This window comes from Taudactylus pleione, unplaced genomic scaffold, assembly GCF_031769625.1.
Source record: "Taudactylus pleione unplaced genomic scaffold, aTauple2 ptg003001l, whole genome shotgun sequence".
Classification (NCBI taxonomy): domain Eukaryota; kingdom Metazoa; phylum Chordata; class Amphibia; order Anura; family Myobatrachidae; genus Taudactylus; species Taudactylus pleione.
In genome coordinates, this window is record NW_028287366.1 from 48,121 (window position 1) to 65,350 (window position 17,230).

The following is a 17,230-nucleotide window of genomic DNA, read 5'->3' on the forward strand; positions in this document are numbered from 1 at the left end:
TTTGTGATTTTTTTTAGTGAACCTAATTTGCGTTTGCAATCAAATTATAGTCTAATGTTGTTTTGTGAAGCAGAACCGCTAAAACAATGATCCTGGACATGTTCATATTTTTCCATTCCAGGACCAGCCCTAGTGTAAGCTCCAGAGATCTGTCACCCATGGAAATAGCAGAATAAGTAGGAAAACTTGTGGCACAGCTGCAGTGCATGTAACGTATGGAATCTGCTCCAATGACATTATCCGGGATGAAACTATGCTGAATGTGACATTGGCTACAGAAGTCTCGTTCCAGGACTTTCATCCACCAATGGATAATCACTTGACGGCAGGGCCGGACTGACCATTGGGCACTTCTGGCAAATGCCAGAAGGGCCGATGGCTGCGTGGGCCGGTCTGTCCGTCTACTTGGATACAGTACTATTGAAATTGTCTCTCCCAAAATGGCCGCCGCCTCATAGGAGACAATCGTAGCACATTGAAATTTAAGATGTCTTCATTTGCCATGTTCTGCTGCCGGACGCTAGAGGACCAGCTGTACCTCTAGTAACAGGGAGCAGCTAGTTCGGCAAAAGCCTGGGGAAGACCTGCATGCTGCCTCCCCTACCATTCAGGTAAGTGTTTTGTTATTTTTTCATTACGTGTGTGTCTACTGAGGGAGGCACTACTGTGGGGGGATTACTACTAGGGGGACTACTACTACTATTACAAAGGGGGGGGACAACTACTAGGGGCACTACAAGGGGGGGGACTACTACATGGGGCACTTTAAGGGGAGGAGACTACTACTAGGGGCACTGCATAGGGGGGAGACTACCACTGGGGTCACTACCATTGGGATCACTGTACCACTACTGGGGGCTCTATATAAAGGGCAATACTGGGGGGGACTGCATTGGGGGACCACTACTGGGGGCTCTATATAAAGGGCAATACTGGGGGTACTGTGTAGGGGGGGACTACAACTGGGGCCACTATTTAAAGGGCACTGCATAAGGGGTACCACTACTGGGGTCACTGCATGGGGGGTACTATATAAGGGGCTTGCAACTGGGGGCACATGGGGCACTGCACAGGGGAGACCACTACTGGGGGCACTGTATAAGGGGCACTGCATAGGGGGGATCACTACTGGGAGGGCTGCATAAGGGGGACCTCTCCTGGGGCACAAGGGGCACTGCATAGGGGGGACCACTACTGGGGGCACTGAATTGGGAGGACCACTACAGGGGGTGCTGTATAAGGGGTACTGCATAGGGGGTGTTGAATTTGTAAATAAACCTTTTAATACATTTCTGCCTATAAACCTCTAAGATTCACCTGCCTAGAACCTCTAAGACCACAAGATGTCGCTAATTAGCGCTGTGTTTGGTTATACCATTAATGAAATACTGAGACAGTTGAATAGTGGTCCAACGGGCTAAAGATTATTATTCAGGTAAAAGTACAGATGTTACAACGCTATGATCTAATAATGAGCGCAAATAAATTGTACAAACAATAGGTCATAAGGTACAGTTAATATACATGAAATGGTTAATAAAGATCAAAATACAAGGAGCAATATGAGACAGGGAGACAGAGAACAGAGAACAGAGAGAGAGAGAGAAAGAGAGACACATTAAAATATAATGAGAGAGATATCAATGTCTGCTGAGAGCACATGTTCAAGATGGCTGGTGATGGTGTGTGTGTGTGTGTGGGGGGGGGGGGTTGGGAATGCTTCCTGCCCTATTGTCCAAACCGCATGGTCTACAGACAAACTCCATTATGAAGCTACCTGCCCTATTGTCCAAACCGCATGGTCTACAAACAAACTCCATTATGAAGCTACCTCATTGAAATCTCCCATAATGCCATAGTTAATTAAATATGCAAGTTGAATATCATATGCCAACACATCAGGCAAACACTGCACCATTTAATATTCCAACATCTACAACACAAGCTGATTCCAATATACAACAATACCATCCTACAACAGACATCATCCAGTACCCACTAGACTGTGGGGAGGGGGAAGGGCTGAAGCACATGCTCTTCCTTTGTTTGCAAGCCTCATGATCCCTTGGCAAACTCCAATTTGAAAACTCACATTGAAAACTCCCATAATGCACTCCATTTTGAAAGTAAGAAAACTTGCATAATGTTGTAACTTCTGTAAATCATATATCCATTAATGATCATAATTATAATAAAGACAATATACCTATCTGACCCATACAACACCATAACTGGGTAGAATTATAATTTCATTTGATCATCCCACATGGAAGTAGCCATCTCTAATAAACTGCAGACAATATACCTATCTGACCCATACGGCAATTACTTATGACCATTCAAAGCTGTTATTAATTCAACTTCCATAATATATATCACTGATACCACCCTATGATTACATTCATGAGTATACAACACATACCAAGCCTATCTCTCCCAAGCAGAGATATTGTTCAAGCACATGGGAAGGTTCTAACACAGAGCACATGGGAAGGCCCTAACACAGAGCACATGGCAAGGCTCTAACACAGCTCACCAGAGGATCTCAATCAACCAGCATCAATCATTTACAAATATTACAAAAACTCCATAATCAATCCCTTTCCTGCATGCTGATAACAGACTATTGTACCCTACAGTGTAGATGAAAGTACAGATTAGATAACATATCATCCACTGTATGCTAACACAGACTCATGAATATCCTTAGAAAACTATAAACCACAAACCATGCTAAGCTAATAACAGGTTAACACCAAAAATAGCTACAGACACCCAAATAGGCTAAATATTGCACAATTTATACTTAGCTATAACCCAGGGGAACTGAGACCCATTTTCCGTTGTCTTGTGAGAGAGGGAACCTCTCTCTCTTCCAAAATCTGCAAGTGTGTGTGCTGGCTTGTGTGTTCTCAGAATGTGCATGCTATGTTCCCACCCCCTTTCACCTGTGAGGTCATCAGAAAGGGAGTATCCTTTTGGTTTCCGGAAACTACTGCTAATTAGGTTCTAGTCCCAGTTAGCTATCTCTATTGATTAGACTGGAATAACCAGTCCTTTGGACAAAAATGTAAACAAGCCTACACAATGTCATTGTCTTTTGGTAAGGGTTAGAAATCTGTTACAGGGCATTTATTGGACAATTTCAAATGGATACAAAAGGTCTCCAACCTCCCTTTGCATCCCCCACATGCAAATCTAAGCTACTTATGGCTTACAACATTTCAAATAGTTATTCTCTCTAACATTCATCTTTCATAGCCGCATGTTCTGATCTTCATATTGATGTCACCTGAACGCTGTGGAAACAGAGTAGATCAGTACTTTTCCAAACACAGTCCAATTGTCATTTACTAAGCCATAGTTACAGAAAACATTCATTTCTTTATATACTGACATTGCATTTAAACCAAGTAATAATTATCCTTTTTGCGTTACGGGACCATTGCTTTTAAATGTATGTATGCGGGGAAAACACCACTGCTTTGCTGTTGCTCAAATATAAGTCTGTGGTGATTTTAATGTGTTGGAAAGTTATTTTATGTATTCTGAACACTGTCGGTATGTGTTTGGGGAAGATTGTTAAAAAGTTGTTCGTGCTACTTTTAGCAACTTTGCACTGTGGTTTGTGTACTATGTATTTTTGACAAAATGGCGCTTGTGTAGTCTTGCTGCCATTCACAAGATGGCGTCGTGCAGGTTTTCCTGATTGCAAACAGATTCTGTCTTACCCAATTATCCAGTTTCGACAGGGGGACCACTACTGGGGGGCACTGCATAGGGAGGGACTACTACTGTAGCTTTCCCGCTAGGCTGTTTTAGCGGGACGCGGTGCCCTGCCCTCCAGAAGGAGGGCAAAGAGTGCCCTGCCCTCACAGCCTGCGGGTGCCGTCTTCACCCACGGGTCACAGTGTCCTGCAGGTGGGAAAATATGCCCGGCATCTATTCTCCCTGTCGGCAGCGCTTTCGAGCTGCTGGACATGTCCGTAAGTGCCGGGCACGCCCCCAAGAGTGATGAAAATGGGATGTGTCTTATAGACATGCCCCCTTTTCAATAGCCACACCCTCTTATCGGGCGCGTGCACGGCAGTGTCCTTTCTAGCTGCGGCGCCCTGCCTGCCGCCGGAGCTAGAGTGAACACTATACTGGGGGCACTATATAAGGGGCACTACTGGGAGACTGTATAATGGGGACCACTCCTGGGGCACTGCACTGCACAGGGGGGGGGCATCTACTGGGGGCACAGTATAAGGGGGATCACTACTGGGGGCCTGCATAAGAGTGACAACTACTGGGGGCATTGCATACTGGGGGTACTGTATAATGGGCACTACTGGGGGGACTGCATTAAGGTGCATATGGAATGGAAAGGACTGTTCCCAGAGTGACAAGAAAGGGGTATGCGTAATGATTATGGCTTTTTCCATGAGACCATGGCCCCTTAATTTGTTTGGGCATGCGCAATAATATGCTTGCTCTCCAGCTCCATTATGCCCCCTGTTCCCCTCTCCCCTCCCACCTGTGCCCCCTGTTCCCCTCTCCCCATGTCTGTGCATGTTCTGCTCTCCGTGTACTTTGCCCTCCCACCTCTGTGTCTCCTGTCCCCCTATCCCCATGTCTGCACCCCTTCTGCTCTCCCGTGTACTCTGCCCTTCCACCTGTGCCCCCTAGTCCTCTCTCCCCATGTCTGGACCCCTTCTGCTCTCCTGTGTACTTCCTGTGCCCCCTGTTCCCCTCTCCCCATGTCTGTGCATGTTCTGCTCTCCTGTGTACTTTGCCCTCCCACCTCTGTGTCTCCTGTTCCCCTCTCCCCATGTCTGTACCCCTTCTGCTCTCCCGTGTACTCTGCCCTTCCACCTGTGCCCCCTAGTCCTCTCTCCTCATGTCTGTACCCCTTCTGCTCTCCTGTGTACTCTGCCCTTCCACATGTGCCCCCTAGTCCTCTCTCCTCATGTCTGTACCCATTCTGCTCTCCTGTGTACTTCCCCTCCCACCTGTGCTCCCTGTTCTCCTCATGTCTGTACCCCTTCTGCTGTTCTGTGCTTTTTTATGCGCTACACGTAGTGAGGCATAAATTGTCATAGGACCCAGACACTATGGAGTAGGCCCCCAATTTTTTTAAAGTGAGGTGTCCCTGGGACCCACACTTTTTTCATTTAGCGCGATCACTGGGTGTAAGTGGCATTACTGTGTGTAACTTGAATGAGGGGCACTACTCTGCAGTGTAATGTGACAAAGGGGTACTATGGTATGGAATAATTTGAATTGGGGGTACTATTGTGTGCTCACGCCCCTTCCCAGCGAACACACTGTTTTTTTCGACGAGCGCCTACGGCGCGCATACTACCAGATTCTTTTGTGATGGGGGACACCAATGCTCTTTATGTCTACAGGGCATCAAAATGTGTAGTAACAGCTCTGCTTGGTGAACACAGATGTGTCCTCCTCTGCTCAGTACCCCTGCCCTAAAAAATTCCTACAGTGAACACTATCTAATCCTCTACAACTACTAGGCTAGGCCTTGGTCAGTTGGGAAAATGCCTTCCCTTTACTTTGTGTGTGACATATACCAATGTAGCACCAGCTTTACCTAACAGAACAAACCAAATACCAAATGTTTAAATATGGCACATGTACAGTGGCGTAACTAGGGCAGGGCGAGCGGGGTTCGTGCCCTGGGCGCCGTTGGGTCCGGCGGCGCGGGGGGGCACCGCCGGCCACGGTACCGGCCCGCCCGCCCTAGTTAGCCAGTGTAGCACCGACCGCAATGAGTGCGGTCAGCGCTACACATTTGCACAGGACCGGCGCTAGGCTTCCAGCGCCGGTCCTGTGCTGCACGACTGAGCCCGTTCCCTCCCCCTGAGCGCTTGCCCAATAGCACCAGGAGGCGGGCTCAGGCTGTGCATAACACACGCATCGCCGCCAGCGCTGGCGGCGATGCGTGTGTTAAACAGCAGCCAATGAGAGTCAGATAGACTCTCATTGACTGCTGCAGCACCCACTGCAAGAGCCGGAATTCCGTCCGGCTCCTGCAGTGGGTAATGGGACTGACGTCATGACGTCAGTCCCATAGTGCTGAGCGCGCCAGCCCGGGCGGACTGGAGGGCGGGAGCGGCATCGCGGACAGGAGCAGCGTGGAATCAGGTAAGTATATTTTTATATATATTTATTTATTTTTAAACCTATATGCACAACGGGGGAGGGGTTGGCTACTACTGGGGGGGACATCTTCTGGGGGGACATCTACTGGGGGTGCCATTGGGAGGACCTCAACTGGGGGGGGCTACTCTACTGGGGACTACTACTTGGGGGGAGGACTACCACTGGGGGCATTCTAAAAGGGGCCTAGTATTACTAGAGGCACTGCACTCGGGGGACCACTAATGGGGGCAATAATAGGAAGGGCCACTACAGGGACCACTGGATAGGGGGGGGGTCACTACTGGGAGCCTGCATCAGGGGGACCACTACTGGGGGCACTGCATGGGAGGGGGGGGCACTATATAAGGGGCTTACTGCTAGGAGCACTGCGGGGACCACTACAGGGGGCACTAGATAGGGGGATCACTACAGGGTGCCTGCATAAGGGGACCACTACTGGGAAAACTGCATGGGGGGGACTACTGCTGGGGGCACTATATAAAAGGGCACTGCATAAGGGGATACTGCTACTGGGCGCACTGCATTGTGGGGACTGCTACTGGGGGCACTGCAAAAGGGGGAACACTACATGGGGCACTGCATTTGGGGGGGCCACTACTGGGGGTACTGAGTAAGGGGAACTATTTGGGGGCTGTATAAGAGGGACCACTACTGGGGATACTGTATAAGGGGCACTACTATGGGCCTGCATGAGAGGGACCACAACTGCATACTGGGGGTACTACTGGGGTTAAGGTGCATATGGATAGGAATGTTCAGTTTGAAAATAAAGGGGTGTCATGTTGCCACGCCCCATTTTTAAGTGACCACGCCCATTTTTTTGATGCGTGCGCCTTTGGCGCGCGCACATGGGGGGGGGGGCTCCTTTTTCAAATTTGCCCTGGGCTCCAAATACCCTAGTTACGCCACTGCACATGTATGAATCCCCTGCAGGATGTGCTCTTTTGTGTGTATTTTTTTTTACAGAGAATGATGTACACTTTTATGTTCTAATATTAATTATATGCGTAAGCGCATAGACTAAGATGTGGGAGGAGTCAGGATTAGTAAGGGGAGGAGTCTATGCCAGGAGCCAGATTGCTGACACTGAGGTGGGCCTGTGTGCTTTAAAATGCCAGGGCCTATTTTTAGTCCCAGTCCGGCCCTGCTTGACGGGGTACAAGCAGAGAGATCTGTCCCAGACTCGTTTCTTCAAGGTGGCCTGCAGGACGTTTGGACCTCCAAAGTCAAGGACACAACGCATCATTGCTCCCCCCATGGAAAAACTGCAATCTGGGTCAGTAGAGGTTACGGAACCATCGGTTGTGGCTTCTGGCAGCATTATTAAGTCGGAATCTGAAAGGATGGCTGAGATCAGAGAGACTAGTAACATCGGTAAGAGCATTTCTGACTGGTTACTGGAAAGACAGAAGTTCAGGACCCAATTGGACAGTATGGGGGACATAGACAAATGGCTGCGTGGAAAACTGGACCTGACAGACCTAGAAACCCGGGTACAGGACAGGATGGATGAGAGAAGTCTCAAAAGCCGAATGCCCCTAGAAACCACTGAAGAAACGGTGGGTTCAGCACTTAGAAATCACAATTTTCAGCAACTTTAGTCCTATCGACAGCCAAAGGGCAAACTTATCCTTCAGCACCGGTGCAGCTTAAGGTGGGACTTTACCAGAAATGTGAAACACTTATCCTTAAACTCTCAGCAACTGCCCATTCAAATCTTTATAGTGTTACATGGGTATTTTATACTGACTTATATGAATCTTCTCCACCACTCAGTGGGAGCTGCCATGTTGGTTTTGCTAAGTGTGTTTTACATACTGAGAGCTAAGACCATGTTATTGTTACAGAAGGACAATATTCTTATTTATTAATAGGAGGTGTAAACAGGTAGAGGATGGTAAAACATATGTTAATTTATTTATTGACCCAAATCAGTCATTAAAAATGTGGGGCATACTTTCAATATGGTAAAGGGCAGTAAGCAACTTCTGAATAGCATACGCTACAATTCAACCACACACGCTTTAGCACTATATCCATTTCTGTGCATTGGAGTTCTACCTACACTGCTTCATCTTCTCCTGGCATCATTGCAGTTAAATTGGGGTCTAAGGAGCTGATTCAGACCCGCTCGCTAAGAAGCATTCGCTCGTTGCTGGTGATGGTTCGCAATGTGCGCAAACTAGTCTGATTGATTTGGAAGCGTACACTCGCCGAGCATAGACAGCCCAGCAGAGTGAGACATCTCTGGAATGACACCTATATGTACATAATTATTTTATGTCCACATTAAATACGTTGGAAAAACCGGATGTAAATTAAATACATTAAAAAAAGTATCATTTACATAAAATACATTGATATAGCCACTTCCGCATAAAGGGGGTCATTCAGACCCGCTCACGAGCAACGGTCGCTCGCAAGCGGGTCGATGTTGTGCGAATGCGCATGTGCACTACGGAGGGAGCTCCATCATGCGCATGTGCGAGACCCGGCGAGCGAAGAGATATACGTCATTCGGGGTCTTGCACCAAAGGGGGCCTGCTGTCGATGGTGACTGACAGCACGCCCGTTTGGTGGGTGTGTCGGGGGCGTGGCTGCCAGACGGAGGCGTTCCCATGGGAACGCCTACCGTCTGAGTCCGGCCCCACTGACATCAGTAATGATGTCAGTGAGAGTGACTTTGGCTCTGATAGAGCCAAAATCACTCCTGGGCTTGCGGCAGCGAGACCCTACCGCAGGGTCTCGTCGCAAACCCGATGGTCGCGATGGTCAAAGACCATCGCGACCATCATCATGGACGCTCGCATAAGCTGTGGGTGGTAACCCACAGCTATGCGAGCGTCCAAAAGGCCGCTCCACATTTAAATAGGACGGCCCTGATTCAGAGCTAGCGCTCTGGTCAGAGTGTTCAGCTCTGAATCAGGCCCAAAGTTCCACCATTACCCATTGTGTAGTTCAGATGGGTAAGACTTCACCTGCGTCTCTCAGCCCCAAACCCACCCACTGCGTCTCTAAATCCCAAACCCAACCCCTGCATCTCTCAGCCCCAAACCCAGCCCCTGTATCTCTCAATCCCAAACCCAGCCCCTGCATCTCTCAGCTACAACCTCAGTCCCTGGGTCTCTCAGCCCCAAACCCATCTACTGCATCTCTCAGCTCCAGACCCAGCCCCTGCGACTCTCATCTCCAAACCCTGCCCCGGTTTTTCACATCCCTCAGCCCCTGTGTCTCACAAACCCCAGCCTCTGTGCCTCACAGGCCCCAACTCCTGGGCCTCCCAGCTCTCAGCCCCTGGGCCTTACAGCTCATATCTCCCAGCCCTTGGGCCTCACAGCAACAGCGTCTTAATTTCCAGTCCCTCCCCCATCATCTTCGTCTCCAGCTTTGCCCCCTCCCATACCGTGGCTCCCCCCCAGCCAACACTTACCTGCTGTCTCCTGTGCTGTTCCTCTTCCTCGGCAGCTTGGTCCTGGCTCCAGTCCTCCCTGCAACCAGCAGTGTGACGTTGCGCACCAGCATCAAAGTAAACTTTTTTGATCCAGGCCTCCCAGTCACTAGGCTTCACCTCCCTCTGACAGCTTGCACCGTGAGCCAATCATAGTTTGCAGACCGGCAGCCAATCAGGAGTGGCCGCCGGTCCTCGAGCTGTGTTTGGCCCGCGGCCGGCATTAAATCTGAAAATCAGCCTGCTGTCTCTGTCTGGTTGCCGGTCCTTGATCTGCTGCTGGGCTCCCCTCTATCAGGGCCCGGGACTAGTGTCTGATGGTGACCCTGCCGGGAGACACTGGAGGCGGGTAATGGTGGCTATGGGACCCTGCACCACTGCGGGCCCCGGTGCAAGGCACCGGCTGCACCACCAGTAGTTCCGCCGTTGACTTTGGGTCATATATTAAATGCTAACTCACCTGGTGGCACCCCAGGATCCTCCAGTATGACAATACAAGGATCAGCATTCCCTCCAGAAATTATATTTGGCACCCCCTTCATACTGATACACACCCCTAGTAGAGGCAGCATTTCAGTTTACTGATTAAATCTCTGCTTAAATAATGAAGGGTTTTCAGGGAACTTGCATTGGCTGGACTAAGAATGCATCTGCTCTGGTTTGAAACATCTTTTCACTATTCCCAGATACTTGTGATATCTGATATACCTCAACCAGATGATCCCTGTTACCAGATAACTATAGTATTGTGCTTCCAGCCATATAAAACTGAGGCAGGCGGTTTCTGCATGATGAGGAGCTCGCAGTCCCATGTGATCACACCCACCATCCAGCAGTCTAAACCAGAAGCCCTGGCTATCCTGGAAGGTTACCTGAATCAGCGCCGGCTGTGCCTGGTGGACCTCTATAACCAGACAGACAAGAGCAAGAGGAAGCAAATCTCCAGCCATGACCAGAAGACTGTGAGAAAAGAGGTGAAGATTTAAGAATGGTGGTTGGGTTGTTTGGTCAAAGGATAACTCTCTCCTAAGTTCTTATTTTCTCTTATTTATTACTTGTAGATAAATACATACTATACTTAAAAAATCTTTCTAATATAGCTATCTTATAGAAAAAGTGTATCCAGTGGTGCTGGCCCTCATGTAATAGGCTCCTCAGTTCCTGCATTCAACCTTGGATAGTTGAGATGTTTATTGAACTAACTGCTGGACTGTAACGCAAGTCCTGCTCTTTCCTAGGCTAATAGTCCCATCAGTGACTTGCAGTTTGATGACCTGGTGATCTCACTCAGCAATAAGCAGCCAAATCAAATCAACTACAAGGAGCTGTCAGTGGGACATTATTCCTGGAGGAAGAACATGGAAGACTGTAAGAATGGTGTAACCGTCAGCCCAGGTAGACTAACATGGTCATCTCCTACACACCCTCACCTCGGGGATCCTTCCTTTGCAGAATAGTTGCCCATGGTCTTATTACTGACCAAATATTGGTTTTCTATCTAATGAATGAGAGACAAAGCTGAGAGCATGATAAGTGTGGTAGCTACGTCATACATCTATACATCACGGCTGTTAGTTTTTAGGTGGTGTTAATGGGAAATTTTCAATGAAATGAGTGGATAGTGATAACATGGCAGAAGACACGGGGTGACCATACTTACACTGTCCATGGCATGGACCATTATGCCTGGTGGTAACATCATCCTTTGTGGGTACAGAGAACAGATTGCTCCTTCACTACAGAAAAGCATAAGTACTGTTTTTGTTTGGGTATAACGTGAGTTGCGATGCTGCGTGTTTTGTGTCTCCGTTGGCCATGATCATGTTAAACATAAGTTTCCTCTGTCCTTGCAGCTGCAGTGAGGTATTTCCAGCCTCCCAGCGACCACAACACTGGGGGAGGCGATTCTCAGCCTGTGGTGACCCTCTCTGGGATGCTGGATGGCCTAGGAAGCATAAGAACAGAATCTTGGCCAGTTCACAGTGTGCAAAGCGGGGAGAGCGGGTCACAGATTCTGCAGGTGCCCCCGGTCAGTTTGGAGGAAGGAAGACCCCTCAGCTATGAGGACATTGGGAAGAACTACAGAGAGAGGAAGCGCAGAGTAAAGGTGAGGACACCAAAGATGGAGAGATGAAGGCATGGCCACCACTCCCGCTGTTACTGAACTAGAAGTCTCAGTATCCTTTGCCAGAGAGTTATACTTCATACTGGAGTAGCAGTCATCACTGTCAGTGGCACTTGCCCTTACCCTCTACTGGGTGCAGGAGATGCGTCTGAAATTGGCATCTACTGTGCATTCACACAACTCATAATAGAATGTAACGCAGCAAACCCATGACACGCCCACAAAATGTGCATCCATATTGTTGCTGTCCATTTAGTATCCATACTCAAAATGGCATACCACTATGAATAGTGCGTATATTCACATAGATGCATGTGCAACCCACAACGCATGTGCGGTCTGCAAAAAATCACTAGATGCGGCCGCCTACGAACCTGTGCGTGATTCAGGACCAGGCCCTTAGCGTCAGGCTTAGGGAACCTGGTGACAGCACGGTATAAGCATTCGGTATTCACACTGGCTTCCATCCCCCCCAGAGTAACACTCGGCTTCTGGACTGGTTAGAGCAGTGCCGTTTGGTGTGCACTGGCAATGCTGCCGTGGATGCCCATTCCCTGCCTTCTACACTGGGAGGGGAGACAGCAGAGCTGGTGGAACAGTTCCGGAGACAGGGGCTGCAGCAGTATTACAAGATCCTGAGACTGTGCCAGGCCTATGAGGTTCCTCTCACTGAGAAGCTGCTGGAACGAGGTGAGGAACCAATTTTATTATCTGTGCTCTAGAGACATTCATCTTGAATTGGGGATATTCCTGGTGCCAGGGTCCAATTCAGCTTTAGACAGGGAAGGCTGAGAGGTGCCTAAATAGGGGATGGGATGCAGCATCTGATTGTAGCTGAGGGGAGGATGTAATGTATATAGTAGGGACACTATATTCTGTAACATAACTGGGAAAGCTATATAATGTACTACGTAAATAGGGGAATCACTTTTTTTATTTTTGTCAATCAAATACTAAAATATTATAGTATCCATGCAAACATATCTATCACTCAATGTACAGAAATAATTAAATTGAGACAAAAATAACTTTAACAGTCCATTTAACTATGAATTAAAGACAGACTTTTCATATTTGCAAATTAATTTGAAAGTGCACCAGTATACATGGTCATCTGTATGATATAGCAGTGATTCCCAACCTCGGTCCTCAAGGAACACTAACAGTCCTGGTTTTGGTGATATCCATGCTAAAGCACAGATGGTTTAATCAAAATAAGGTACTAATTAAGTAGCTTGTGCTCAAGTATGGCTATCCTTAAAACCTGGATGGTTAGTGTGCCTTGAGGACCGTGGTTGGGAACCCCTGTGTTATAGGGTAACACGGTAATCCAGTCACCACCCATTATATAACAGCGTGTGTTATCATGAGCAAATAAATTACTTTTACAAACTGCAATAGATCCCAGCAGCTCTAGGCGCCCCTGTATGCTGCGCAGGCTCTGGGCTGGTTATTTAATTACCCCCTCATTGCAGTCACTGGAACACAAGTACGAACCACTTAGTGGACATAGGAATGTTTCTAGATCAGATTTCAAAGTTCAGAAGTAGAAACTGTTCTGTATCTACTAATCAGACCTCACTGGTGGTGAACGTGGAACCATTCTAATCAGACCTCACTGGAGGTGAGCGTGAAACCATACTAATCAGACCTCACTGGAGGTGAGCGTGGAACCATACTAATCAGACCTCACAGGAGGTGAGCGTGGAACCATACTAATCAGACCTCACAGGAGGTGAGCGTGGAACCATTCTAATCAAACCTCACTGGAGGTGAGTGTGAAACCATACTAATCAGATCTCACTGGAGGTGAGCGTGGAATCATACTAATCAGACCATGTATTCTATACATTTTTATATTACTGCCATGCTTTAGTATGTAAACACAGACCACTGTGCAAATATCCAACAGGAAGCATGCTAATACATCTGTCACTGACCTTGTTATCTGGGAGATCGATAGCAAGGCCAGGACAGAACATATTACAGTGCTCTTTTTTAAGAAATAAGTAGAGCAAGGATGTATGGTTTTTTTTTGGAAGAACTGAATAGAGCAAGATTATCTTACTTTAATGATTTATATTTATTACCATACTGAACAATGTGATGTAGAACTGAACAGCTGGAGACAAACATCCTATAAATGTCTTTTTTTATGTAAACAAAAGAAACTGCTAGAAAAATTAAAGATTTCTGTCAGACTTGTAATATGGACCCAATTAATTGGGTTTATGTACAACTCCTATAGAGCGAGATCTTCACACGTCCATGCTACAAACTATGCATGTGCAGAGCAAGTGCCCCCTAAGCTGCTGCACGATTGCCATGGTTCGCACGTTAGGGCATCAGCCCCGTTTTCTCGGAGTGACGAGGCCAGTGCCTGAGTATCCTAATTTAGAGAAGTTGTTATAATTAGTTATTATGGCCATTTCCGTCTTTGCAAAATGCCTTGTAAGTGTTCATTTCCCGGCAAGTGTGTTCAAATCGATAAACATTTTAAATGTATTGTGTTTCTGTGTGAGGGCAAACATCAATCCTTTACTGAGTATTGATACTTCAGATTGTGATAAGTAGTGGGATGACAAGCTGAATATATCTTTGTTTTTAGGATCTACCCCCTTGTTTGCCTCATCTTCTGAACTTTTGCTTCTCAAAAAGAGATATCCTATTGGATGGCATCCATGCCCTCACATCTTCATTCACAGATAAGCTATTTTATTCTGTATGATATAGCTTGTATGCTGTATGTATTGTTCTCACTTTTGAAACGTACATATATGCTATGGAGACATCTTTTATTGATATATGAGGCATCTCATAAGTGAAGTATTCTCTTCTGGGAGGAGTACCAAACCTGCAAATTTAAACTCCTGCAGTTACGCTTTTGAACAAGTGTACATTTGGTATGCATATTATCAAATTATTTCCAACCATAATATTACACTATCTGTCACGATCCTGAAGGCCGACCCTCCAGATACACCAATCTGAGAATCGCCGCCCATGACTTTTACAGGTTACCCTCAGCATGTGTGGTTAACTAAACCTGGTAAATGCCACCAGCAGAAGAACATAATGTTAAAGCATAAAGTAAGCTTATACTCTTACCTGCACACACATTTATCAATACTTAGAAAAGTAGGTAACATGAGTCATATGAAGACTTGGGTCATAAAAACAAAGATCCAGAACTAGAATTAATGTTTAATTGAAGAATGTCTTCAAAGCTTATGTACAAAAGTTTACAAAGAATATAATAATGTTAAAAAAAATCACAGTTACTCACACTCTCCAGAAAATAAAATAATAAATGGGGAAACAAACCATTCGGGACATGGCGGATTAAATGGTTCTGGGACGAGGCCTTCCCAGTGACGAACTCGGGATCATCTGTATCCTTCGATAGCCTCATGCAGGATGAACCAATGGGTCAGGGTTGGCTGACATATTTAGGCCTGCTTTTTCCAGGCACCCCCCTCACCCCCTCCGTGGGGATGATTTTACCCTTTTCAGCTCAGAGTGGATTGTTTAGCTGGCTGAAGCTCACGGTTTCCTGGCCACCTGAGCAGGGGTTCTTTAATTACACACTCAGCTATATTTGAAGTTTGAGGAACAGGCCTCAGTCAATAAACATGCCCAGTGACTAGGTGAGGAGATTCACACCCCTGGAGACCGAATGTCTCCCTGGTCCATCCATTCTTTTGATCACTGTCCCCAAACAGAACACAGGGCTCTTAATGACTGTTTTAGGAAGACAGACCTTCTTACATCCTCGCTTGTCCAGCTTCAAAGGGGACTAGTCAAGAGGGGTTTTGTCACCTTTCCACACACCAGACCTCATGCTGATTAGAGTACACAGACTCTAGAATAACACTATACAAAGGATTGTTACATACAACTGTACAAGAGGGAAATATACATGTTATTACCAATACAAATTAATTTGGAATTATGCCCATTCTGAAATGAAATTAGCTTTTCTGCTACACTATCAGGCCCTTGTTCTGTCTCCATTTGATTCTACAAATTCTGCTGACTCACCAACGGTTTACTGCAGAACTGAGCTGCCACCCACCTTTTTCAGTGCAGTATTTTTGCCTGTGGTACGGCTTGCCCTGTGCTCCAGGCAGTTTCTGATAGTCAGAGGGGAGGCTGACCTTGTTGCTGCCTCACCTCTCACCTCTCCCTGTCATACTCCAATGAAAATAGCAGCTCAACTCTCATTAGCAAGTGGTAGGTGAAGAAGATGCTGGGTATAAATGACACAGGAGCATTATGGCACTGGCAGTGCGCTGTCAGAACCATCTGGATAGGTCGCCTGATCATCAGAGTTGTCCATCAGAGCTATCACATCTCTCACTGAGAAGGGCGTGACCCTGTTTTTTTTCAGTGCAGTATTATTGTCTGCGGCACAGCCCCCCCCCATGCTTCAGGCAGTTTCTGATTGTCAGAGGGGAGGATAACCTATCAATACCTCACCGCATGTCTCTCCCTGTCATACTCCAATGAAAATAGCAGAGTTTTCCACTGTTACAGAAGGACTATAATCTTCCCTTATATTAAGAATAAAGATATTAGTGTGAAGTTAATTGAGCTATTAACCTTGCAATGTTTATAAGTGATAACATATTGATCGGCAATAATTATATATATTATAAATATATCTGAACTAGAAATAATAAGTAACAAGTGTAAAATAAATAAAAGCTTGCATATAGAAAATGCACGATTATAGGAATATATATGTGTCTAACTTATCGAAGATGTCAGAATGCCAAGAGGTCGCATTATATAACATGTTGTTTCTTATTTTGTGCCGAGTGTAATCTATAGGCTCACAGATGCTTCCTGAGATGGCGGATCATAGAGGACTATGCTAAAATATACTGTCCACCTTGCTATATGAAGATCGCGGGCTAGAGATATTAAGGTCCATCTGTCACCAGTGAATGCGCTCTCTGATAACTTGGAGAAAGTCCACATAAAGGTGGCAGCAGCACAGATTAACACCATCCCCCTTTAATAACGTTCACTGATGAATTGATTTCCAGAACACTGCAGGGATCCATCAACCAACCCATAACTGATGGGAGGATGCCTGGAACCGTGCCAACCATTTATATTTAAAATGTCTGATTAAAAGCAACAGTCTTTAATTAGAACTCATTTGAATATGTAATTGATAGGCACAAAAGTACAGGATAAATAGCAGCACTGAAGTGTAACCAGTGGGTTAAATAATTAATTTCTACATAGGTATATAAGTTGTAATACACAACTGTGCTAGGCCCCATTGAGGTTTGAAAAGAGTTTGTATTCATGTAGTTCTAGTCTATGCCTAGACTGGTCAGATTCACCTTTGGGGTCAGACAAGACATATATTGGGGGGCCTATACTTGTACCTGTCATTATCAGAAATGTATAATAAGCCCTTAAGACCTTATATGGTGTTAGTTGTAGAAAGTTAGCCACATTGCAATAGAATAACCATTGTA

The 17,230-nt window shown here is 46.4% G+C and overlaps 1 protein-coding gene across 1 annotated transcript; it reads left to right on the forward strand.

The window, feature by feature from the left end:
- Positions 1-253: 253 nt before the first annotated feature.
- Positions 254-12,457, forward strand: LOC148431032 (EF-hand calcium-binding domain-containing protein 12-like). Its single transcript, XM_088466384.1, has 6 exons — positions 254-318; positions 7,310-7,721; positions 10,369-10,584; positions 10,849-11,005; positions 11,464-11,717; positions 12,212-12,457. Exons 1-6 carry the CDS (start codon positions 254-256, stop codon positions 12,455-12,457), a joined length of 1,350 nt encoding a protein of 449 aa, XP_088322510.1.
- The last annotated feature ends 4,773 nt before the right edge of the window (positions 12,458-17,230 follow it).